Source organism: Nyctereutes procyonoides, unplaced genomic scaffold (assembly GCF_905146905.1).
Source record: "Nyctereutes procyonoides isolate TBG_1078 unplaced genomic scaffold, NYPRO_anot_genome, whole genome shotgun sequence".
Taxonomy (NCBI): Eukaryota; Metazoa; Chordata; class Mammalia; order Carnivora; family Canidae; genus Nyctereutes; species Nyctereutes procyonoides.
The window spans coordinates 72,674,120-72,699,593 of NW_026575146.1; the positions used below are offsets into that span (position 1 = coordinate 72,674,120).

At 47.7% G+C, this 25,474-nt stretch overlaps 2 protein-coding genes across 15 annotated transcripts in view; one reads left to right on the top strand and one right to left on the bottom strand.

Annotated features, from left to right (window-relative positions):
• Positions 1-5,292: 5,292 nt before the first annotated feature.
• Positions 5,293-18,725, bottom strand: ZNF473 (zinc finger protein 473). Of its 3 annotated transcripts, XM_055311502.1 has the most exons (6): positions 18,647-18,725; positions 16,203-16,409; positions 15,253-15,302; positions 12,289-12,415; positions 10,136-10,225; positions 5,293-8,936 (listed from the first exon to the last, which is right to left on the bottom strand). In XM_055311502.1, the coding sequence occupies exons 3-6, from the start codon at positions 15,271-15,273 to the stop codon at positions 6,535-6,537; spliced, it is 2,640 nt and encodes an 879-aa protein (XP_055167477.1). In that variant the 5' UTR covers positions 15,274-15,302; positions 16,203-16,409; positions 18,647-18,725; the 3' UTR covers positions 5,293-6,534. The 3 variants fall into 3 exon arrangements, with proteins under 3 accessions (XP_055167477.1, XP_055167478.1, XP_055167479.1); XM_055311503.1 differs by lacking the exon at positions 15,253-15,302; XM_055311504.1 differs by lacking the exons at positions 15,253-15,302; positions 16,203-16,409; positions 18,647-18,725 and having other exon boundaries at positions 12,289-12,424.
• A 484-nt stretch (positions 18,726-19,209) lies between these two features.
• The window catches only part of VRK3 (VRK serine/threonine kinase 3), a 35,063-nt gene continuing 28,798 nt past the window's right edge, over positions 19,210-25,474 (top strand). For 6 of the 12 annotated variants that reach the window (XR_008662522.1, XM_055310497.1, XM_055310488.1 and 3 more), the window contains exons 1-3: positions 19,210-19,364; positions 20,264-20,326; positions 24,533-24,672. Coding sequence is in view for 11 of the 12 variants with exons in the window: in XM_055310497.1 (XP_055166472.1) it covers positions 24,534-24,672 (139 nt within the window). In the remaining variant the exon portion in view is untranslated. Of the gene's footprint in view, positions 19,455-20,263; positions 20,327-24,532; positions 24,673-25,474 lie in introns of all 12 variants that reach the window. The other 6 variants (XM_055310493.1, XM_055310494.1, XM_055310496.1 and 3 more) reach the window with 3 other exon arrangements.

Sequence of the window (25,474 nt, forward strand, 5' to 3'; positions counted from 1 at the left end):
ATTTTCATTCCTCTTGGGTGGATACTTGGAGTGGAATTGCCAGGTCAGAGGGTAATTCTTCAGCTTTTTGGAGCCGTCGGACTGTTTTGTTTCTTTTGCACTGATTCTTCTACCTTAGTTGAAAGTGGCAAACTGGAAGGCTGGATAGAAGGATGACTCTGAGCAGGGCCCATGCTCCAATGGCTGAAATTTAGGTTTGGAACCCCTGACCTCACTGATAATATTGCTGCATTGAACCACTGGGATAAGAAATTCAGAAAACCTACATGTCGATAGGATTTTCTCTCCCATCCCACTGGTCTCAGTGACATCAGAGGTGACTCATCTTAGTGATTTATCACTAAGGGCGTGAACTGAAATCAATGGCTTCTGACCATAAAGCTTCAACATTGGCTTGCCCACTGAGCCCCCTGTGGCAGGGCCAGAAATGGCAGCATGGTGGGAAGTATGGGGTAAGATGCTGAAGCTCTGCCCCTTGTTTGGTGTTTGTGTCTTGCCTCTCTGAACCTTAGACTTGGGATCATGGTATCTCCTTAAGACGTGAGGATCCCACAAGGAAGAAAGTGCATGATCATTTTCATGTGCATTCAGAGCATGATGCTCACAAAACTCAGATGGTTTTCATTAAGGGGGCTACACCCATTGGGGGCACTCAAGCAACGCTTTGGGTCTAGAGTGAGACCAGTAATCTCAACTGTGATGCCTTCCAGCCACTGGGGGGTCCTACTGAGTTAGGAGGTCTTCTCTGTGTAGTTAGAATGGCACCAAAGCTTGCAAGGAATCAGTTTGAAAACCTCAGTGAGAATGGATTCATTAACGTCTCCCTCACTTGAGGTATTAACATTCTTTTCTGACTGAGGAATGAGGTGGTAAGTTAAACCAGTATCAGCCAGGAATTCTTTGGCTGGGATGAATATAAAACCCACCTCCAGGGATCCCTGGGTGGTGCAGCGGTTTGGCGCCTGCCTTTGGCCCAGGGCGCGATCCTGGAGACCCGGGATCGAATCCCACGTCGGGCTCCCAGTGCATGGAGCCTGCTTCTCCCTCTGCCTATGTCTCTGCCTCTCTCTCTCTCTGTGTGACTATCATGAATAAATAAATAAAATCCTTTAATAAAAAAAAATTAAACCCACCTCCACCTGGCTTAAACAACATGGGAGCATCATGGGCTTTGGCCAACTTCAAAGTCCAAAGTGAATGTGCTCAAGTAAGGTCTGATCCAGGAGCTCAACAGTATCACCAAGATATGTCCTGCTTCCATTAGTTTTTGAAGTATTTAGTCATCTAAGACTGAGTCCCTGTATTAGTTTCCTAGGGCTGCTGTAACAAAGTACCACAAACTTGGTGGCTTAAAACAAGAGAAATTTATGCTGTCAATTCTGGAAGCCAGAGGTCCAAAGTCAACGTGTAGGCAGAGCAGTGCTCCTTCCAAAAGCTCTACGGGACACTCCTTCCTTGCCTCTTCCAGCTTCTGGTGGCTTCCACTGTTCTTTGGCTCATGGCCACATCACCTCCTTCTCAGTCTCCATCCTCATGTGGCCTTGTCTCTCTGTGGCCCTTCCTCTTGTAAGGATACCAGTGGTTGGATTTAGGGCTCACCCTATTCCTGGAATAATGTCATCTCAATCCTTTAATTATTTTCAAACAAGGCCACATTCTGTGTTTCTGGATGAGCATGAATTCTGGGCACTGTTTAAACTACTACTGTCCCTAGCAGCTCGAGGTGGCTGCACTGACAGCTCCATGCATTCTTTTGCTCGTGACCAGCAGGAAGGAGAAAACATCTTTGCCCCTTAGTAGAGGTCCTGAGATTCACTGTGCTTTGCCCAGCTTAGGTCAGGCCCATTTCTGAACCAATCACAATGGCTAGAGATGGGAATGCTGTTCAACCAAATTGGGCCATATAGTCTTTGCCTAGAATGGGGGATGGGATGTAAGGGGGATGCAGAACTACATGCGTCCCCGAGAGATGGCAGGGCTGTTGGGGAGGTGAAGGGTGAATCTCAGAAGAGAGAGACGTTCACGGTCACCAGCAGTACCAACACCTTTTATCTCGTAACCCAGTGTGCATGAAGGGCAAGGGACATTGTGGCCATTTCAGTCATGGTGGCACAAGCTGGAGAGCTACTTCTTTCAAGAGTGCTGTACTTCCCAGCCTCCCGGGGAGTCCCCTTGGCAGAGAGATCTCTGCTGGTTGCTCAGATCTCGGTGGATCTACCCTGGGATCGCATCAGAAGGCTTGTTTATTTCAAGGCGGCTTTGGAAAGCTCCTCCAGAAGAGGTCTGCAGGCCATTCAGTGGCACCCTGGGGGTGGGGCTTTAGTGGAGGCAGGGGGTGCATCCACGTTCATGCTTTATAAGGTAGGATAGGTTGTATAAAGTAGGTGTCTAAGTCAGTTTTCTTAGAGTACTATCTTTTCAACATCAGGCGTCCGCATGTCACCTGCTTGGGTTTTTGTAGAGCAGCTACAAGATGCCCCCCCAAGCTCCCAGCTGCCTGCACCAGGATTCTCCTGACCCACTAATTTCAATCCACACCCCTTAAACCTTTCACCCATAACTGTGAGTGGACAACCAGTATCACATGCCGTGAATGAAAGTTTGCTGTTAAGAGTAAATGCAGCAAAAACTTTGCACTTTTTTGATAGCATTGTCTACCCCCGGGTGCAAAGCTGGAGTCTTGCTCTGCCTGGAAGAGGAGACAGGGAGATGTAGGGTGTTAAAGCCACTTCCTCATTGAGGTGACCAGGATCAGTAGACTCAAAATGGAAACCCTGGTCTCTCTGTTGGATAGAGATCCAGCCCTGATCACTCCCCACCGCACCTCACCCCTGCCAACCCACAGTGGACATGTAGCATGAGTGAGCAAAATAAACTTGTGTTCAGTCACTGAGGTTTGACACTTAACTGTGTCATCACAGCATTTATCTGGTCCACCCTGACATGCTTAGTTATCTGCTGGCAGGATGCGAGGCCTTAGCCAATTCAGTGTTCCCACCTCGTTCAGTTATATTGCACTGCAAATTTTTTGCTATGGATGTGTGCCATGCATTTCCCTTTAAATAGCTCACTTTTTAACTTAAATCTATTTATTTATTTAAGTAACTAAAATGCAGGGCCCAAACTCACAACCTGAGATCAAGACCTGAACTGAGATCAAGAGTGGGATGCTTAACTGAGCCACTCAGGTGCCCCTAATCAATTAATTTTTTTAAGATTTATTTAAGAGCAAGCATGAGTGGGGGGAGGGGCAGAGAATCCCAAGCAGACTCCCTGCTGAGTGTGAAGCCCAATGTGGGGCTCAGGACCCTGAGGACATGACCTGAGCCAAAAATCAAGAGTCAAGCACTTAACTGAGCCACTTAGGTGCCCCTAAATAGGTTTAAGGACTTTCTACTACTGCCATGAGTGGGACACTAGTATTTCTTGTTAGTAAAGGAAGAAGGGGGAGAAAGGAAATAAATACCATGAGGAAGGTAATATTCATTTCTAGCTACTGTGATTGCCTGAGCCTGAGGCAATGTCTTTGTAACTAAAGAGCGAACGACAGTGTCCATGCTTCCTCCTCAGTCAGGATCACCTTAGAATGAAGTGTTGTTCGATGATATATCTGTGGACCTGATGAAGTTGAGGAAGTTGTATGGCTCCCGGGTGTCCATGCCCCACCCACACTTTGGTAAGGCAGATATAATCATCCCCTCTCATGGGCTAGTTTTCACCGTTATAGCCCTCCTCCTCCAGAATGTGAGCACTTGGCAGGAACAGGGGCCTCTGTGTGCCCAGCACCTGGCCAGGTATGTGGCACCAGGCTGAAAGAACCAACCAGTGCTTACAGACTCAAAACTTTAATCAGAGAACCACCACACACACACATAAAGGCATTTCCACACTGGCCCACAGCAACACAGGTTGGGAGTTACAGAGTCTGCCCCCCACCATGGCTGCCAACTTTCTGCAAGGCCTCTGGCCTCGATCTGTGGTGTCAAAACTCTTGTTGAACACACTCATTGGTTCGGAGCTCCTGCCTCTGTGCTGCCCCTACGGTACAGAACAGGCCTGTTGCCCACACTACACAGCAATCTGAGGGCAGGGACCACATGCAGGGAGTTCAGTATTTTGGCCATTTGGAAACCAATATGCTCCCCAGGGTGGCGTAAGCCTAATGCTCAGCCAATCTGTTCCCAGTTACAACAACAAAACCAACCAGCAGAACTTAAGGTACAAGGCTTAAAAAGCGCAAGAGCGCATACTCCTAAGCATTTTAGCACCAGAAATATGAAAGATATCAGGAGAGTTAGTGTCTTCAGTAGATTCTGTTTGTGCTTCAGGAAACGTGACTGGTCAACTTGGTGGGTGTGAAACCCAGAGCTGAGCAGGCGCCATCAAGAAGGAACTGATCGTGTGGTTCCATGAGGGGTCTCCGCTGTAGAACAGGCTTGGCCAAAGGTGAAGAGTTGACTTAAGGGCACCAACAGGAAGAATGGTGTCCTCCCTGGGCTCTCCAGCAATCCTCCACAGTCCCAGAACTTGCTGTGACATGAAGGAGTGGGGCATTTTAAAATGTCACTTGTAGGGCAGCCCCGATGGCTCAGCGGTTTAGCGCTGCCTACAGCCCAGGGTGTGATCCTGGAGACCCAGGATCGAGTCCCACGTCGGGCTCCCTGCATGGAGCCTGTTTCTCCCGCTGCCTGTGTCTCTGCCTCTCTCTCTCTCTCTCCTCTCTGTGTATCCTCATGAATAAATAAATAAGATCTTTTAAAAAAATAAAATAAAATGTCACTTGTAAACGAACAGTACTTCTCTGTGGAAATGGAAACATCCATTTCCCTTTGATTCCAGAAGGTTCAAGGCAAGGGTGTGGCTTACTGTGTTGGTATTCCCTATCATGGAGCCTGGCAAAGTGCCTGGTGTGTGGCTGGGACAAAGGGTACATAAGGAACATTCTAGCAGTCACTTCCACATAACCACAATCTTCACCATCAAGCACATCATCTGTGAACCATGTAGCAATATACAATGCAGCTTTCCCAACTGAATCCCACTGCTTCTAGTACCATTAACTTCCACAGCAAACTGGCTCTCATACCGTATAACCAACTTTAAATGAGGGAAGGGGATTATGGGAAGATGTAGCATGTGTATGTGGGAGAATGTCCTTTTGAGTGAGGTTTTGGCAGTTAGGAGTGGAAAGTTCCTGCTATTTGGTGTTAATCTTGCTTCTGTGGGTTAATTAAGAAAATATGACACAGCGGAGGGGAAGGAAAAGGCTAGATTCTTTTTTTTAAAAAAAAAAGAAGAGCAAGAGAGCAAGGTGCTGGGTTTGGGGAACCAAATTTAGCCAGGGGCATTTTGGAGAAAACTTTAAAAATGAGAGCTACGCGGGGCACCTGGCTGGCTGTCAGTTGAGCATCTGCCTCTTGGTTTCAGTTCGGGTTGTGATCTTAAGGTCATGAGATAAAGCCCTGCATCAGGCTCTGGCTCCACACACAGTCTGCTTCAGATTCTCTTTCCTTCTCCCACTCACTTTCTCTCAAATAAAATCTTTTTTAAAACAACTATTTAAAAAATGAAAGTGACACAGAAGCGCCTGGCTGGCTCAGTCAGAAGAGCATGTGACTCTCGGTCTTCGCATGGTGAGTTGGAGCCTCACATTGGGAATAGATTTTACTTAAAGTCTTTTTAAAGAAAAATGAGGGGCACCTGAGTGGCTCAGTCAGTTGGGCATCTACCTTCAGCTCAGGTCATGCTCTCAAGGTCCTGGGACTGAGCCCCATGTCGGGCTACCTGCTCAGTGAGGAGTCTGCTTCTTCCTCACTCTCTCTGCCCCTCACCCCTGCTCATGCTCTCTTTTGCTCTCTCAAATAAACAAATAAAATCTTTAATAAGAAATGAAAGTGACCACATAGTACTAGCAAGAACATTAACGGCAATAAATAGAGGATTACTAATTCTTCCCTTCTTTTAAATATGTGTTGTATCTCACGAGTATTTGTAGCTCACATTTGGTGTGTGCATACTGTGTGCTGGGCACTCAGTTCTAAGTGCTTCTTTATATCTATTTATCCTCACAGCAGCCTTCTGAGGTAGGTAATCATCTTGTACCCATTTTACAGATGAGGATGCAGAGGCCCTAGGAGGTCCCATGACTCTCCCTGGATCACTCAGGTAGCACGTGTCAGAGCCGAGATTTAACTCAGCTGACTAGCTCGGATCTACTACCTCTGAATTCCCATGTTACATGGCTTCTCAACAACTGTGTTTTCATAAAACTTATGTGCAAGTTTTCTTACCATTTTTTAGGGATAAGGAGTGTATTTATTTGGGGGGAAGGAGCTTACAATGTGACAATTTCAACTTTAGGACTTTCAACAATTTCAACTTTAGATGAACCATGTTCAAATGTCTGGGACTTTGCTGCCACTCAGGAGCAGATAGTATTGCTACTTGTTACTTCTACTTAACTCATTACCTCTAAGTATGAACTTGCCGATTTCTGCTGAGACCTACAGCAAAGGGCTGACAAGGTTGACATTGCTACAGTTTTTCTTGGGTGTGAATTCTCTGGTGTTGACTGAGATGGGCACTGAGCCCAAAGGCTTTCCCACACACCCTGCAGACATAAGGTTTCTCCCCAGTGTGAATTCTCTCATGCTGCATCAGATTTGCTTTCTGGGCAAAGGCTTTCCCACATTCAGCACATACATAAGGCTTCTCCCCAGTGTGAATTCTCTGGTGAACAGAAAGGCACGAGCTTTGGCTGAAGGCTTTCCCACATTCCTGACAAACATAAGGCCTCTCCCCGGTGTGAACTCGCTGGTGAACAGAAAGGCATGAGCTCTGGGTGAAGGCTTTCCCACATTCCTGACAAACATAAGGCTTTTCTCCGGTATGAACTCTCTGGTGTTGAATGAGTTGAGCACCCACGCTGAAGGTTTTCCCACAGTCACTGCATTTGTGAGGTTTCTCACCGGTGTGACCTCTCTGATGCTTAGAAAGGCATGAGCTCTGATGAAATGACTTTCCACATTCATTACACTCAAAGAACTTGTTTCCAGCATGAATTCTCTGATGCTGAGTAAGGCAGTTACTATGGGCAAAGGATTTGTCACATATATTACACTGAAAGAGTTTCTCTGCAGTGTGAATTAATTGATGTTCTGAGAGATGTGCACTTTGGCTGAAGGTCTTTCCACATTCATTACATTTAAAAGGGTGTTCGCTCTGGTGGATAGACTGATGTTTAGTGAGGGAAGTACTGTAAACAAAGGCCTTCCCACAGTCCCCACATTCATATGGCCTCACCCCAGAGTGGATGCTCTGATGGCGAATGAGCTGTGTACTTTGGCTAAAGGCTTTTCCACACTGCTTACACTCGAAGGGCTTCACCCTGGTGTGAACCCTCTCATGCTGAGCCAGGTATTTGCTGCAGCTAAAGGTTTTCTCGCATTTGTTACACTTAAAGTGCTTCTCACTGATCCTCAGTTGCTCACTCTGCTCTGAGTCCTGATTCAAGATCCTCCCGCTCTCACTAAGTCCTTGTTTTTCTCTGGTGTGAATAGTCTGGTGGCAATTTAGTGTGGAGCTGCAGATGAAGCGCTCACCACACTCCTGGCATTCATAAGGGGTCTCCACAGTGTGCATTTTCTGGTGCTGGATGAGGTGTTCATTGTGGCTGAAAGTTTCCTTGCATTTGGTACAGCTGTAGGGCTTTTCTATGGCATGGATAGACTGGTGTCGAATCAGGTGGGAGGGCCGGCTAAAACTCTTGATGCATTTGTGACATTTGTAGGGCCGATAGCCAGTGTGAATCCTCTGATGTTCATTAAGGTGAGTATTCCGGTAGAAGGCTTTCCCACACTCATTGCATTTGTAAGGCTTCTCTCCACTGTGAACCCGCTGGTGGATCTTTAGGGTTGAGATATTCCTGAAGGGTTTCCCACACTGATCACAGTTGTAAGGCTTTTCTCCAGTGTGAACAGACTGGTGTTTGATAAGCAGCAAGCTCTGCCTGAAAGCCTTCCTGCATTCCTGATGCTCAGAGGGAGGGTCTGTGGAATGGATTTTCTGGTGTTGGAGGAGGTATTTCCTGAGGTTGAAGGTCACCTTGCATTTGGCACATTCGTAGAGCTTCTGGGTATGGGTCTTCTGATGCTGAGTAAGATGAAAGGTTTGGCTGAAACTCTTGCCACACTCATTACATCTGTGGGACTGACCACCCATATGGGTTTTCTGGTGCTCAGCAGGCTGTAGGCCGACAACCGACGGCTGGTCACTATCTTGATTCTTACATGGTTTTTCCCTGGTGTGAATTTTCTGATGCTGTACAAGGTGCATGTTCTGAGCGAAAGTTTTCCCGCACTTGGCACACACAAAGGATCTGTAGCCTGTGTGAGTTGTCAGAGGCGCCAAGAGGCAAGAACTCTGGCTGAAACCTTCCTTGTACTCTTGACACACACTGGGTTTCTCTCTAGTATGAAGAATCCAGTGCTGGATAAGATGGTAACTCTGGCTAAAGCTCTTCCCACATTCACTACATTTATACAATTTCTCCCCCTCCTGGATGCCCTCCTGCTGGTTCTGATCTAAGACACAGCCAAGGTCACTCTCATGTTCCTGAGATGTAGCCAGTGTAGGGCTCTTTTCAGAAAGATTGTACATCCCAGAATCCTCTCCTGTGGAAAAGAGGAACTCTGGCCCAAGGTCTGTTTTGAGTTCATGACTCCTGTATTCTGTAGGACTCTCCTTGTTGGTAACGATGTCAGACCTCAGAAGATTTTCTGAATCTCCTAGCAGACTATCTAACCAACTCTCACCTACACAGGCTTTCCCCCAACTGGAATTCTGGAGGTCATCCTTGGACAATGTCTCTGTGACCTCTTGGGAGAGTCCTTCTAAGTAGTCTTCTGCCAGAGGACAGGTCTTGGCCCCAGCTGTGTCTGCAAGAGAAGGAAAGTATGGATGTCTCCCGTTCCCCAGGATAAAATACCAGGAGCTGCAGGATGACAACACAGACAAGAGGGAGAACGGGTGATGGCTCGTTGGTAAGCTTGTTCCTCAAGGGGGTGGAGGAGGAGGGGCCAAAGTGGTGATCCAGCTGGAACTGGCATCACAAAGAGCCCATTTCCAGGGCAGTTAAGAGGGAACTGGGCAGCCACACAGGTTCTGCAGAGATGATGAGCCTCTCAACAGATACTCTCTACCATCACCCCCACCAGCTACATATAGCCCACTTCCTGGAGAAGGGCAATGTTCCACATGGAAAGAGATAAATGATAATAATTCAGTATGGTTATTATCACTGGAGGACATATTTAGGTAGTAGAGGCACGGCTACACATGCTTGGAAACAGTATGTTGTTGAGGTGCCAGGACTCTGGACTGGTCACCTATGCACAAACACTGGTGAACCTCACAGGAGGCTACAGAGGGTCCATGTTCCTGAGCTCTCAAGGGATGGTGGAGGCCAAGATGGAGCCATGCAGCCACTGCTATGTGGTCTCTCATTCAGGGGGTCCTCTCGTGTTCATGATCTGACCCTGAGAAAAGCCTCCTGTGCCTCAAAGGCAGTCCCTGCCTCTGCCTTCTCCCACTGGGTACATCACAACCAGTGTGACACCCTCATTGCCTAACCTGCTTCCCCTGGAGGAACCGTGGCCTAGGAGAGACCAGAACAAACATTCTTGGCTACATTTCAGCCTGGGTTTGAGTTATTCACAGATGTAGCCATCTGTTGTCCCCTGTGGGATGACCTGTACAAAGAGGGGTAAGAGAGACCAGGGATTTGCAGTATTCAAGGGGTACAAGGCAGGAAGGTGGAGAGATGGACCCAAGGCATGGAAGGCCACCTCCTGCTCAGTGTGAAAGGACTGAAGAGGGGACAGAGGAAAGGCACCTAAACAGCTGCCTGCCAGACACAGACGCAGACAGAGATAAGACAGCCCAGCAGAGGAAGGGTCCCAACCCCTGCCAGGACAAGGGAACAGAAGCCAGCACATAGAAGAATGAAGCTCATCAGGTCCAGGGTCAAGATGTCTGGGTAAACGTTCTGGGTCTGGATGGAAGTTCCAAAGATAGACGGCACACAAAAGGCCATGTCCTACAAGCCCACTGCCCGCCCCCCTCCCTGCCCACTCACCAGGGCACTCTGATTCTGGGCTTGCTCTCACCAGCACCTCCAGCTTTTCCCCGCCATCCGGACAAGAGGTCAGTTTGGGTTTGGAGGGGTCTGCAGGTAGAGAAGAGCACTGTCACCAACCAGGACATGGAGGGCCAGCAAGCTGCTTATCCAATGCTTTATTCAGCGTACTCCTCCTGAGGGCCAGATGCTGCACTGGACAATTCTGAGGACACCTTCCCTGCAGGGTCCTCAGTCCCATGGAGGAGAGGGACCCAGGCAGTCACAATCCAGGGTGATCAGAGCTGAGACAGCCAGGGCTGGGGACATAAAGGACTTATAACAGCTCTTGAGGAATGAGCAATTCGCCAGGTAGAGAGGATCACACTTACCCTGCCATCTGTGGCTCACACATTTACCCAGGGAGCCCATCTGACCCTAGGCCTCCCTGGCTGTGCCCTGTCATAGAGCATGCCGAGCTCCCACAGCCCAATCAGCCCTGTACCCTGCCCTCTGTGAACTGCTCAAGGAAGGGAACAGAGTCATAATACCGGAGACTCTGTGCTACAATAGAGGAAAAGTGCCCCTCTGACTTGAAAATGAAAAGACCATGAGCCAAGCAATGCAGATGCCTCTAAAGCTGAAAAAGGGCAAAGAAACACTCTTCCCTGGAGCCATCAGAAGGAATGAGCCCTGCCAACATCCTGATTTTAGACCAGTTGGACCTGTTCCACACTTCTGATCTCCACGACTGTATGAGAATGAGCACATTGTTTGAAGCTGCTGTGCTGGTGGCATTTGTAAGCAGCCATAGGAAGCTAACACACTACTCGGATATATACATATACACGCATAGGTATGCTGCTGATATGCTGCACACGTACACACATGTGCAGGGAATCAAGGGAAACGTACATTTACTTTGAGCTGTAGTTTAAAAATAGAAAAGACATGGAGGGCTGAGCCTCCCAAAACTGCTTCTATAATACACACTGAGCAGAGTTAAGAGAAAATCTGTGAGGCTGGCCCTTGGCTGGTGTCTGGGAACCTGGATCTGAGGAAATGTCAGCATTTCTGAGCCAAGAAGAGGAGCCCCCTGTGCCTCAATGGTTATGCTGCACACCTGCTTTCCTTCTGGGAGTCTAGAATTCTGGTAAGTTCCCAGCAGAGTGCGCCTATGTGACTGGTCCCCAATAAAAACTATGGGTGCTCAGTCTCTAATGAGTGTTGTCACCTCGTTACATATCCTGTGTGACTCCACAGGGAGACAGCTCTGGAAGGTGGCCTGGTTTCCCCTCTGTTGCCCGTGCTGTGTCCTTTCTCCGTAATATGTCCTGGCCATGAATATGAATATATGCTGAGTCCTACAAGTCCTCCTCATAAAATACCAAACACAGGGTGCTTCTGGGGACCTCAACATAGCAGGGAAGGTGAAGTCCCCTCTTTGGGCCTTGATTTCAGAAGGGCCAACAAAACAGGGAGTCAGACTTCCTTGTGGGGTGACTGCAGCTTTGAAGAACAGGTCTAAGTGCTGACCCTTCGTGAGACCTGGCTCCTGGCTCAGCTACTCCTTCGTTTACAGAGCCACGGCTTGTACCATCTGTTCCTAACTAACACTGGGGATTTACCGGGGAGCAGCACCAATGCAAAGCCCCCCTCCTCAGGGAGCCCCCCTCCCAGCCTCAGGAGACTGAGTATCAAATGAGCAGTTAGAAAGTGCAGGGGTGATGGGCGAGCTGGGCAGGAGACAGAGGAGGCTGTGCTCACAGGCTGTCCTGGGGGCAGGGAGGGGACAAGGCTTCTAGGCAGAGGAGGGGAAGGCAAACCGAAGACTCTGTCAGCTCTACAAGGACAAAGAGGAAAGTGCTGAGGCCAGAGCGGCAGGTGGAAGGTAATGGGAGTTCTTAACGTTGGCTCTACTGACATTTGGGGTTGGATAATCCCCTTTGGAAGGGGCTGTCCTTTCATTCCAAGATGTGTGGCAGCAACCCTGGGCTTCACCCACAAGATGCCAGGTGCATGCCCCCACTGCCAAGGGCTGACAATCAGAAAGGTCACTAGGCATCGCTGGTGTCCCCGAGGTGTGAGCACTGCTGGGCCACACATCCTGCTGGTTTCTCTGGCATTCAGGAGCCATTGCTCTGCTCACTGCCCGGGTTGGAGAGGACACTCACTCAGCAGGAAAAGGTTCTGGTAGTTGTCCAGTGCTGTGTCCCAGAATAGGTCCCCCTGGTCCAGCCCCAGATGCTCCCAGTCCTCCAAGGTGAAGTCCATGGCTACATCCCTGAGGATTACAAGTTCCTGAAACATAACACACTGTCAGTGACACTGGGACTGGGGTCAGGGAGGGACCCAATGACTCATTCCATGCATCTCCGCTCTCAATGTACCAGCCTTTTGACAAAAATCATCTCCTGGGAACCCTGAGACATAAGAGACCGGGCATCCCCATTTTTTTTTTTAAGATTGTATTTATTTATTTGACAGAGAGAGTGAGCGTGCACATAAGCAGGGGGACCAGCAGAGGGAGAGGGAGAAGAAGACTGCCCCCTGGCAAGGAGCCTGACTTGGGGCTTGATCTCAGGACCATGACTTGAGTCGAAGGCAGACAGACGCTCAACTGACTAAGCCACCCAGGCACCCCAGCATCCCCATATTTTGTAGGTAAGACATGGAGTCTTGGAGAGGGGACATGAAGTCCCCTCAGGGTCACACAGGCAGGACATTTCTCTGTTCCTGAAATCTGCTTATTTATTTTAAGTTTTTATTATGGAGATTTTCAAACACGTACAGAAGTAGAGATTTACACGTAACAGACCGCCATGTATCCATCACCCAACTTCAACCCCTGTTAACCCTGGTCTATTTTGTTCGTTAAAAGTTTTTGTGGGGGCAGGAGGACAAAATATTTCAAAAGTCCAGGCAGCATCTGATTTCACCTGTAAATACTTCAATACTTACCACAGAACTCCTTAATCACTGAATACCTAGACCAAATTCAAAGTCTGGATGCAGATTCGTTTGACAACTAAATGGCGTTTTGTTTTGTTTTGTTTTTTCCCTTTTTTTTTAATTGTGGAAAGAAAAAAAAAGGAAAATGCCACTTCATCCAGGGGCATTAAACACTCTATTCATCTTGCCAAACTGAAACTGTCCCCTTGAAACACTGTCTCCCCTCCATTCCTGTCCTAGCCCCTGGTACCACCATTCTACTTTTGTCTCTGACTCTGTGATTTGACCACTCTAGGTTCAACAGTGTTTTTATGGCTGGCTTGTTTGAATCAGAATCCAAAGAGGTCTATGCCCTGCACTGGGCTGACATGGTATGAAGGTTTTTCGAGTTTTGGGGTTTTTAAGGATTTTTATTTATTTGAGAGAGAGCACAAGCAGAGGGGAGACAGAGAGGGAAAAGCAGACTCCCCACTGAGCAGGGAGCCCAACATAGGGCTCCGTCCCAGGACCCCAGGATCATGATCTGAACCAAAGGCAGACACTTCACCAGTAGAGCCACCCGGACACCCCAATATGAATATTTTTAATCTAACCCATGACTGCTACCTCATATGACAAAAGGGACTTTACAGGTGTGGCAAGCTAAGGATCCTGAGATGGGGAGGTTCTCCCCTAATTGTCATGACCAATCTTTTTTTTTTTTAAATTTTTTATTTATTTATGATAGTCACACAGAGAGAGAGAGGCAGAGACACAGGCAGAGGGAGAAGCAGAGTACATGCACCGGGAGCCCAATGTGGGATTCGATCCCGGGTCTCCAGGATCACGCCCTGGGCCAAAGGCAGGCACCAAACTGCTGCGCCACCCAGGGATCCCTTTTTTTTTTAAGATTGTATTTATTTATTCATAAGAGACACAGAGAGGTAGAGACATAGGCAGAGGGAGAAGCAGGCTTCCTTGCTGAGCAGGGAGCCTGACGTAGGATTCAATGCCAGGACCCGAGGATCACAACCTGAGCTGAAGGCAAACACTCAGCCACTGAGCCACCCAGGTGTCCCTGAATATCCTTATCCTCATAAGGAGTCAGAGGGAGGAGGCAATGTGATGGCAGAAACAGGTCAGAAGGATGTGACCACAAGTCAAGGAACACAGGCACTTCTAGAAGCTACAAGAGGCATGGAACGGATTTTACCCTACAGTCTCCAAAAGGAAGGTGCCCTGATGACACCTTGACCTCAGATTTCTAGCCTCCATCAGCTGATTCCCCAGCATGTAGATACAGCACCCAGAACAAAGCTTACCTACAGGAGGCCTGGGGGGCGGGGAGGGGGTATGCAGTTCTGGCAGCTGTTTCGGGATAGGATGGAGATAATAGGTAGTGTGGCTGAGAGATGGGGATGGTAAACTGGGTCTGGAACACACTGTGTGAACTGGCAGATCAAGCCAGCACCTCCTCAGGCCTTTTTGGTTATGTGCTCTACTGAATCATGAGCCGAGCATCCTATTAGTTCTGGTTGAAACTGCTGCTGTCCATACCCTGTCGGAAGGGGTTAGCCAAAGAGGTTTTTTCAGCAGGAGCCAGATCAGAGTCCCAAGAAGCTTCCTTTCCTGGACTCCTCAACTTTCCTGGACAGCACCCCTGGAAACAGTTGTGGATGGTGTGGGAAGACTCTGGATTTGATCTGTAGGGCACTGGGGAACTACAGAGAGTTTTATACTGGACACTGACAAGGTCAGAGCATGCATTCATTAATTCAACAGTCATTTCTCCTGTGTGCCAGACCCCTCTAGGGATGCTGGAGGCACAGAGGCAGCAGACTCAGTCCCTGGCCTGGAGGAGACATTCAAGGATGCTGGTAGGGAGCATAAGGAGACAAGTCTGTAACAGAGAGTGGTATCTGGGGCTGCGGCAAAAGGGCGTGAAAACATTGCCTTGGGAGTCAGGGGAAGCTTCCTGGTCCAGTGAGATATTCAAGTTGGGTCATTAAGGATAAGAAGAAATTAACCAGAGGCGCCTAGGTAGCTGAGTCGGCTAGGTGTCTGCCTTCAGCTCAGGTCATGATCTCGGGGTCCTGGGATCGAGCCCCACCTGCTTCCCCCACTCTCTTTGCCCCTCCTCTACCCCATGCTTTCTCGCTCTTCTCTCAAATCTTTAAAAAAAAAAGAAGAAAAAAGAAGATATTTACCAGGTAGAGGAAGGTTTTCATTCATCACTCAAGCAACACTTTAAGAACTCCTATGTTAAAAAAAAAAGAACTCCTAAGTACCAGGCCTGTGAAAGTTCCTGGGGGCCCAGAGGTGAGTCACAATCAGTACCTGTACCCAAGAAGCACCTTGTCTGGTGAGGCTAACAGGGCAGGAACAACACATCCAGGTGATCTGTGCTATGGTGGAGGCAGCAGGGGGTGCTGTGGGAGAGCAGAGCAGGGAAGAGCAGACTGCTCAGAGAAGGTGGAGGGATTGAGCTGGGTCTTAAAGGCTGTGTAAGCCTTAATAGCCAGGAATGGCAGGTAGGGTATTCTGGCCAGGGGGTGGAACCTGAGCAAAGGCTATGAATCTGGAAAGCACAGTGTAACATCTTACCACCAGGCCAAGAAGGGAAGTTTTGGTTGTGTCCAGAAACAGAGAAGATACTGTAGAAGGGGGTGGGACTCAGATCATACAGGATTGTGCTGAGAAATGTGGATTTTATCCTATAAGCAGTAAGGATTCCCGGAAGGGTCCTGAGCAGGGAGCGACAGTATAATGAGAGGATCACCAGAAGACAAGGAGCCCAGAATAAAGGCAGGCCAATCTCCCTCTGCCTGTGTTTTTGCCTCTGTGTGTGTGTGTGTGTGTGTGTGTGTGTGTGTGTCTCATGAATAAATAAATAAAATCGTAAAAAAAAAGGGGGGGGGGGACACCTGGGTGGCTCTGGTTGAGCATCTGCCTTTGGCTCAGGGCGTGATCCCAGAGTCCCAGGATCGAATCCCACATTGGGCTCCCTGCGTGGAGCCTGCTTCCCCATCTGCCTTTCTCTGTCTCTCATGAATAAATAAATAAAATCTTTAAAAAATAAAAAATAAATAAAATAAAGGCAGGCCAGCTGTGCAGGCTCTGGGGATGACCGAGCAGGAGAGAGGGGCCCTTAACTCACCTCGGTCATAGCCAACTAGGGCCCAGCAGCTGACGGTCTCATTTAAGCTCCTTCTCCTTCTCTCCACATTCCCGGCTGGCAGGGCTGCAGGGGGGACAAGGGAGCTGGGGCAAAGTCTCCCTTTGGCCAAGGGCAGACTCCCTGGCCATCCTGGAGGAGCCCCCAAAACATCAGGAAGTAGGAAGATCAGGCAGGACGCAAGTCTCCCTGCAGGAATCACAGTAACAATTTGGTATTTATTGAAACTACCCCGGCCCCTCCTTTACACTGTGCTTCAGAGCCTACCAGTATCTTCAGAACCGTTCTTGGCACTTATTATAGGTAGTAGATGAATGTTTGGAAGAGGTGGCATTTAAGGTCCCGAGACCTTCTGTTCTGCTCACTACTACAGCACAGTAGATACTTTTCAAGGTTTGCTGACAGAACATAATGTCTAATGTACCCCTGGAATGATGCTTCTGGGATTTCTGATACCATCTCTAGGATCTGAGTCCAGGCGAGTTGGCCTCCAACACTTTCTATTTCTACAACAGCAAGATTTCTCCAACTTTTTATTAAACCATGACCCACAGCAACAAAGACAGCATATACTGTTACTACTCATTCACACATGTAACTAAACAAAGCTTCATGAAATAACACTAAATCATACAAAGTAGGATGTACCGGGATCTTTTCTATTCTAATTTGTTTTACTCCATTAAAAAAAAAAAAAATATGGCCACTGCCCACTGAATTATACAAAACACAGTGCCATACAGCTTTTCACAGATCAGTAGCCATTGCCATATCTATGGAGTCATGAAAACACTCCCATCACAAAGCAGCAGGATGACCTAATGACAGGTCCATAATGCTTAAGCCTCTGGGGCCAGATGTGTCTTGAAATTCAGAAATTTTCAGATTTTTAAAATGGTGAGATACCATATATACATTATATTTCATTAAAATCACCATGCAGTGTGGGATTGGCAGCATTTTGTAACTGAACACCTCGATATTTCTAGAGTGAAGGATATAAATATTCATTCTAGGTAGGATAATTGAAGGTTATAACTCTTAGCAGTTCTAGTCAGGTTTGGACACCAAATTTATGGAAAAAAATAGCTTCAGCTTTCTAGATTTTGATAAGACAATGTGGTAGACTTGTAAGTGCTAACATTTACTCAATAGTGATTTTCCTCACATGACAGAGTATAATTTGGTCCACAGATTTTTTTTTCCCCCATAGGGCTGGAAGATAGAAGGTTTTAAAAGAAAATTACTTTAAGTAGTTCCAAACTTGAAAGTTGGGAAATTTTGCTTAAAATTTCAATTTCCAGTTAATGAAAAATCCTAGGATTTGGCCCACTGAGCTGTTAGTGCCAATTTAAAGCTAACACTCCCTCCCCCTTAGATGGGCAAGTGCTCCCTGATGCCCCACAGCCCTTCCCAGGTGGGTTCTCTCCTTTACCTTATCTGCCTGACTCTCAGAGACATCTGAGTTTGAGGCCTCTGTCTACAGTTTTCACATCACATTCTGTCCATATCTATACACACTAAGACCTAGGACAGAAGAAACTGGAGTCCCACTGTGAAGCTCAAGTCCACCCAGCCTGTCAGAATGACCTGAGCCAAACAATTACAGGACTGAAAAATCTTGGGCCCTGCAGTGGGGAAGTCTTGCTTCTTCTAAGCATGGGTCCACGGCCAGATCATTCACACACTCTGCGCCTGGTTCCCACATGTACAAAGCGAAACAAATGAAACAGATCCACAGTCCCATATCTGTAATTCTAAAAACAAAAAAGCTCTGAAAGCCAGAACTTTATTCATAAACTGACAGTAAAACTGGACTGAACGAACTGCCACAGTCTATGTACAGTGTGACTATCTATTCACATACAGTAATAGATTTCCAAGAACTGCCCCAGATCCCTCTGAGGTGTTGCCTAACTATGAAATAAGGAGCCTATTAACTTCCCAAACTCCGAAAAATTGTGATTCCCTTGATGCTCCTGGTGCCGAGGGAGCCGATAAAAGCGAGGAGCTGCACTAGGCGCTGCTGCGGAGTTCACAGGAAGAAAAGCAGCAGACAAGAGGCGCTCAGACGCGAAATACTTGTACCTCCTGAAGAACTCCCATCCATCCATTCATTCATTCATTCATTCATCCCTCGTCATCTGCCCGTTTCAACTTCGGCCTCAGACTCCTCTCTAAAAGGTGAAATAAAATATCACCGCTCCTTTCACGGGCTCCGGTGAGGACTGTAAACAGTTTCTGCGAGAGCTAGGCCCAGAACCGGCTCGGAACAGAGACACTTCAACCCCACCCAGACACCCACCGCCCAAGACGGCGCGCCCTTGCCGAAATCGCCCCGTGAGCATTCCGTCACCCCTCGCGAAGGACCGAGCCGCCAAACCCTCGGAGTACTCAAGAGATCCCCAGCCTCGGCATCTCCTCACCTGAAGACTGCGGTCCGCCGAGTTAACAGACGCGACTCCAGCCGGGAGGGAGACGCAGACCCAACTCCTCACACTCGCGCCTATTAATCACTTCCGGCGCCGCGTGAATTTCCTCAAGCTACTCCACCCAGGAGCCTCCGCGCCAGCCGGCCGACTTCGTTTCCCAGAAGACTGTGCGGGCTCCTTCCCTTGTGTTCCTATATCCGCCAGCTTCTTCGGCCTTAGAGGTTCCGCTGAGCACTCTGGGAAATAGAGTAGACACAAACTCGGGACCAGGTGGCGTGTGGGTATTGTAGTCCAGTTTTTTACCCTGTTGAACAACAATCTAATCAGCATGCCCAACCTGAAAGAGACGGAGGGTTGCCATGGAAACCGTTGAGAAGGAAGTTCCTGAAAAGACGCTTGGAAGTAAGGGGCGGGGTTGAGGCGGGAAAATGATAATATGACCTCTCTCTAATAGGCGGAGAGATGCCTCGTAGTTCATCCCTCCTTACGATTGGCTCCTTGGCTCCAAGATGGCACATGCGCAGTAGAACGAGGAAATTTCCAAGAGTGGGTGGAATAGGGGTGGGTGATGAGGAAATAATCCCTCTCCCACACAGGCTGAGGGCAGTCTGGAGGTCAGCAGCGCCTGCGCGGGCGCTGTCCTCCCTCCGGATGGGGGATGCGCGCGCAGCGCTTTCTGCTTCCCGGAAGTTTGCGCGGGACAACTAAGAAGGTGAGTCCTACTCTCGGGAAAGAGTCGGAGAATTTGGCCTCAGACCTGTGGCTCCTCACCCCGCTCACCAAGTCCGGAGGTGAGGGAAAGGTGAGGTGGAGTAGAGAGAGGTCTCCCGATCCACTGACCATAGTCCAGTCCTGGTACCTGTGATGTCAGCACGATCATTTGTGGGAGACAGAGTTCCCGGGGGCTGGGTTCTCGATGAAAGAATCTTCTGGTCTCCGGGATAACCGACCTGCCCTTGCGACCCCTCCAAGCCACTCTTGGCTCTCGGTGGTCGTGACTACGACGGAGGTGGGCGGAACTAGTGGGGAGCTTGACAAGTACCCCTCCTTGGCACTACGTCTTCCCTGGTTTCTTTGGTGGGCGGGGCCTGGGCGAATCCTGGTCACCTAGACACCTGTCCCTTTTGCTGTGTTGTGGCTGAGAACATTCTAGGAGGGACGCAATTCTAAACACAGAGCAGATGTTCAATAAATATTTGTTGAATAAATAAGTGGGCGAATGAATGATAAAGACACCTGAATGTTACAGTCTTGGGTTTAAGTCCTAGCCATATGACTTCACTCTGAGATCCCTTCTTCCATCCATATTTATTGAGTGTTGACTATAGCACTCTTTCCATCTGATCTGTTGAACAATTGCTCATTTGTTTATTAATTTCCTTTTTTGCCACTAGATTGTGAGCTTTCTCAGATCAAGAGCCTGTTTGTTTCCTTCACTGCTAAATCCCTCGTGGTTAGCACATATTAGGAGTTCAGTTAGCACGTATCCATGGATGAATGAACTTAGCACATGTTGGCTACCTCGCCAATGATCAATAAACACTAACCATCATCGTCCACTTATATGTGAAGTGAGCCTGAGTCGACCTCTCTACTTTTATTTACTTACAGGACACTGTTAAGATGGAGTTGCCAGCCCAGTGAATCTGAGGGCCAGACTGTGACCCCATAAAGGTACCAGCTCTTCAGGGACGTGTCCCTTAAGGCCTTTTCTCCTCCACCCAGAGCCTGCTCCTGTTCTATCTACTCTGTGTTGCTGCTTTCAGACTTTACTCCCAGGAGGAAGTGGCAGGGTCATGGGTGTGGCAGGGTCACTGGGTTAGGCACTTGTCCCATCCTAGAGGCCATCTTTAGCTAAGGGCACGTGGCACCCTGAAAAATTCCACATAAAGCAAAGCCACTTAAAACTGTCATGGATTTTCATATTTCTTTTTCTTAAATTTTTATTTATTTATTAGAGAGCAGGAGAGAGAGTGCACAAGTGGGGCAGAGCAGAAGGAGAGAGGGAAGCAGGCTCTCCGCTGAGCAAGGAGCCCAGGACCCCAGGATCATGACCTGAGCTGAAGGCAGATGCTTAACCGGCTGAGCCACCTAGGTGCCCCTAGAGATGTCCATTTAAATGTCATTACTAAGACAATTATTTTTTTTGAAAGGACAATTATTAAATTACACAACCAATCAGAATTACAGGCTGCTTAGAGGTTAAAGGATACTTGGCAACAGTCTTTGCCATCTGATGTCATACAACACACCTTTGTATGAAATGAAGGAAGGGCAGTTTTCGCCCACAGTATGGTTTCTTCTCTTCTGCAGACCAAAGGAACCCTCGTCTCCTTTGACTGAGATGTCTTTCATTAGCTGTTTGGATGGCCTGGAGTCTTCAAGGGCAAGCACTAGAATTCCATAGTCAGCAGCAAGAAGAAATATGGAGGCCTTCAAGGCTCAGAACTTGTGGAAAGAGAAGGGGTACAAGAAAAACATTAACAACTGGAATAAAGTTGGATACAGAGCATGACACAGTCATAGCAACCACTAATATAAAAAGCTTTCCATGGGCCAGGCCCTGTACGCAGTACTTGCTATAAATACATTCATATACGCCTCAACAGCCACTCTATCAGATAAGTACTGTTAGAAGCCTCGTTTTACCATTGGGCAGACCAGGGCACAGAGAGAATAAGTAACATACCCAGCATGTGGCAGATCTGGAATTCCAATTCAGGAGCCTGGGACCAGAGCCTCTGATTTTAAGGACTCGACTATTTGCAGGTGCAACAGACACCAAGCTTTACAGTGAGTACAGGAAAAGTGTTTGATTAGACTAAGCCAGACACAAAAAGATAGTTAGGGCGCAATCTCACTTATATATGGAATCTTAAAAAAAAAAAAAAAGTCAAATTCATAGTAACAGAGAGTAAAACAGTGGTTATAGAGGCTGTGGGAGAAAATATATTGGTCACATGGGATAAGCCTTCCAAACACCTGGCTGGTGGAGCATGCGACTCTTGATCTCAGGGTTTGGCAAACTTTGGTTATAAAATTAACAAGTGCTAGAGGCCTAGTAAATAGCATTTATCAAATACCTGAAATTTGCTAAGAAAGTAGATCTGAAGTGTCCTCATCACACAAAAATAGTGGCAACTATGGGATGTGACAGATATGTTAATTTCAGGACATTGTGTGGTATGCCTTACATATATACCATTTTTATTTGTCAAAAATAAAAAAAAAAAACTTTGTTGCCAGGTGACAAGTCACAAGCACAAACTTACTTTGACTTCTTACTTTGTATTGATATCCAGCTTATAATCAGTACTGTGCACCAAGCCTTACAATAAAGGACAAATGAAATAATCCTGTTTTCTTTTGCTATTGAAAACATAGCTACTAGGACACCTGGGTGGCTCAGTTGACTGAGCATCTGCCTTCGGCTCAGGTCATGATCTCAGGGTCCCTAACCCCTTCCACCATATGAGGGGGAAGAAATTGTCAGTCTGGAAGCCAGAAGGCTCTCTCCAGAACTGTGGGAAATAAGTTTCTGTTATTTGTAAGCTACCCAGTCTGTGATTTTCCATTATGGCAACCCAGACTGAAACAGAGACCCAGGGCACCTAGATGGCTCAGTGGTTGAGCATCTGCCTTTGGCTCAGGTTGTGATCCCAGGGTCCTGGGATCAAGTCCCACATCAGGCTCCCTGCAGGAAGCCTGCTTCTCCCTCTGCCTATGTCTCTGCCTCTCTCTGTGTGTCTTTCATGAATAAATAAATAAAAGCTTAAAAAAAACCCAGCAGGGCCCTAATCCCATATTACTGGTTCCTTATTAAAGAGATTGGAGAGATTGGAGGGGCACCTTGGTGGCTCAGTCAGTGTAGCATCTGCCTTCAGCTCAGGTCATGATCCCATGGTCCTGAGATTGAGCCCCACATTGGGCTTCCTGCTCAGCGGAGAGTCTACTTCCCCCTCTGCCTGCCACCCCCCTGCTTTTGCTCTCTCTCTCTCTGTCAAATAAATAAATTTTAAAAGGGCAGCCCTGGTGGCTCAGCGGTTTAGCACCGCCTTCAGCCCAGGGTGTGATCCTGGAGACCTGGGATTGAGTCCCACGTCGGGTTCCCAGCATGGAGCCTGTTTCTCCCTCAGCCTGTGTCTCTGCCTCTCTCTCTCTCTCTGGTGAACAAATAAATAAAACTTTAAAAAATAATAATAAATAATAAATTTTAAGAGATTAGATTGCAGCCAGAGGGATGGCCATGTGAACACAGAAAGCAGCCGTCTACAAGCCAAAGAGAGAGGGCCCAGGAGAAACCAAACACCATTTTTTAAAAAACAGAGTGTGCATGTGCAGGGTGCAGGTGGTGGGGAGCATGGACAGGCAGAGGGAGACAGAAAATCTTAAGCAGGCTCAATGTCCAGCAGAGCAGGAAGGGGGAAGGGAGAAAGAGGGGCTCAATCTCAGGACCCTGAGGTCATGAGCCAAAACCAAAAGTCAGATGTTTAACCGACTGAACTACCCATGTGCCCCATTCTTACGCCTTGATCTCAGACTTCTAGCCTCCAAAATTCTAAGAAAATAAATTTCTATCATTTAAACCACCCAGTGTGTGGTGTTTAGGGATAGCAATCCAAGCAAATGATTATTCCTGCCATGTTCTCACTTGTAACAGGCTCTATGTGTGATTTTGGTTTTGATTTTTACAAGTCTTAGGGAATATTCCAGAGACACACAGAACCTAGAGGATAATATAGTGAACTCCTGTCTCATTAAGTATGTCAGGATAAGATGGGCTGTACAGCTAGAACAAACCCTAAAGTCCTGATGGCTTCATATAATACAAATTTATTTGCTGATCATGAGATTCCAGTGTGAACCAGACAGCCTTCCTCCATCTGGCTATGCTACCTGGAGTATGTGGCCTTCAGAGGCATCCGTGCTGTGGAGGGGTGGACAGAGGAGGCCCTCAAACTCTTTTGTTTTTTAAATTATTTTTATTTATTTATTCATGAGAGACACACAGAGAGAGGCAGAGAGAAAAGCAGGCTCTCCATGGGGAGCCCGATGGAGGACCAGATCCGGGGATCATGCCCTGAGCCAAAGGCAGATGCTCAACCTCAGAGCCACCCAGGCATCCCGGCCCTCCAGCTCTTAACTGCCTCAGCTGGGAAGTGACTTCCACTCACACACCATTGGCCAGAACTAGTCATGTGTCCACAATTTAACTGCAGGGCCCTCTGGGAAGTGGTAGGAGAGCATGTGGCTATTTGGTGAGCATTTACCATCTCTCCCATCCCTATCATGTGTTTCAAGAAATGATCATCACAGATACAGTGGAAGACCCAGAGTGCTTCTGTGATTGGAGCAGGTCTCTTGCATAACTTTTGTGGGCTTCAAGGCATTCCCATATCTTCTGTGAAACCTGTAGTTTCATGTTCCATTTTTCTGCTTTTTACCTGCTCTGGGCCTTTAGAGAGAGATGCATGGCTAGAAGCTAGAGGCAGTGGGCAGGAGCTCATTTTAGAAGTGGCCATTTCCGGGGTGCCTGGGTGACTTGTTCAGTTGGGTGTCTGCCTTTGGCTCAGGTCATGATCCTGAGGTCCTGGGATCAAGCCCCACATCAGGTTCCCTGCTTGACTGGGAGCATGCTTCTCCTTCTGCCTGCCACTCCCCCTGCCTGTGCTCACTTGCTGTCTCTCTCTCTCTCTCTGTCAAATGAATAAATAAAATATTAAAAAAAGAAGTGGCCACTTCCTAAGAGTGTATTCCAGTGTGATGGCTTTTCTCTTTTGCAATCTTATCACCACAGGGAGCTCAGATAACTACTCACTGGCAATGCATTAAGTTTTGCTTTCAGCTTCCCATTCCCTCCCTCCATCTCTTGTTTTCTAGCATGATCTCCTTCTGTCCAGACTGTGGCAAAAATATTCAAGCAACATTCAAATTCTGCCCCTACTGTGGAAAAATTTTGCCTGAAGAGGGACATGAAGGGTCCCAGACCTTTGTCAAACCTCTTACGTCATCTTTCAGAGGTAAGAACTGAGCCCTTGAGGAATGATGAGTGCGTGCATGCATGCATTTGGGGAGAGAGGACAGATGTCTTTGCAGCCTGTCTGACCCTGCACTGATCCCGGAGCTGCCCAGGACTCAGGCTCTGTCTACACTGAGTTTCTCAGTATCTGATCAGCTTCGTGGCTTTAAAGTTGACAACTCACACATTTCTGTCTCCAGCCTGGACTCCTCCCATGAAATCCAAAGTCATAGGTATATATCAGACTGCCTACAACACCTGTTGTGTGTCCCATACGCATTCCCACATGTCCAGAGCTGAGCTCCTGATGTGACTGCCACCCACCCATCCCTTCCATAGGCTTCCCATCACAGTATAAATGGCAGCCATGTTAATCCAGTTTCTCAGACCAGACTCTGTAGCCATCCTTAAGACCTCTTTCTCTCCAACCTGACAACTTCAACCCGGTGGCAAATCTTATCCACTGTCCCTTCAAAATTGGTGCCTAATCATTAGACCACTTCTGCAACCTCCATACCACCATCCTGTACTGTCCCTCCCTCACCTGTCACTGGTAACTTGTTTGGCACCCAGGACCTTGCAGAGTTGGGTGCTGAGAAATCTCACTGATTGACTGAATGAATGAAATAGCAGCAGTAGGTCCTAGCCAATGGAAAGCCTAAGCACAGATCCTGCTCTGATAAATCAAAATGAGTTTACTTGTCAGAAGGCCACAGAAGGAAGTCAACATGACATTCATTTTATCATTTGAGATTGTATTTGGCTGCAAGTAATAGAAAATGCTCTCTCAAAAGCTTAAAAAA

Coding starts and splice junctions, on each gene's coding strand:
- ZNF473 (XM_055311502.1), bottom strand. CDS start 15,273: ATGAAAACCTTCCTCTACCTG. Junction 10,226..12,288: donor CCAGAACCTTTTCCTGCTGA/GTGAGTGTCCTC, acceptor CTCTACCTGCAG/ACCCCTCCAAACCCAAACTG. Junction 8,937..10,135: donor CCCAGAATCAGAGTGCCCTG/GTGAGTGGGCAG, acceptor CTTCTCTTGCAG/ACACAGCTGGGGCCAAGACC.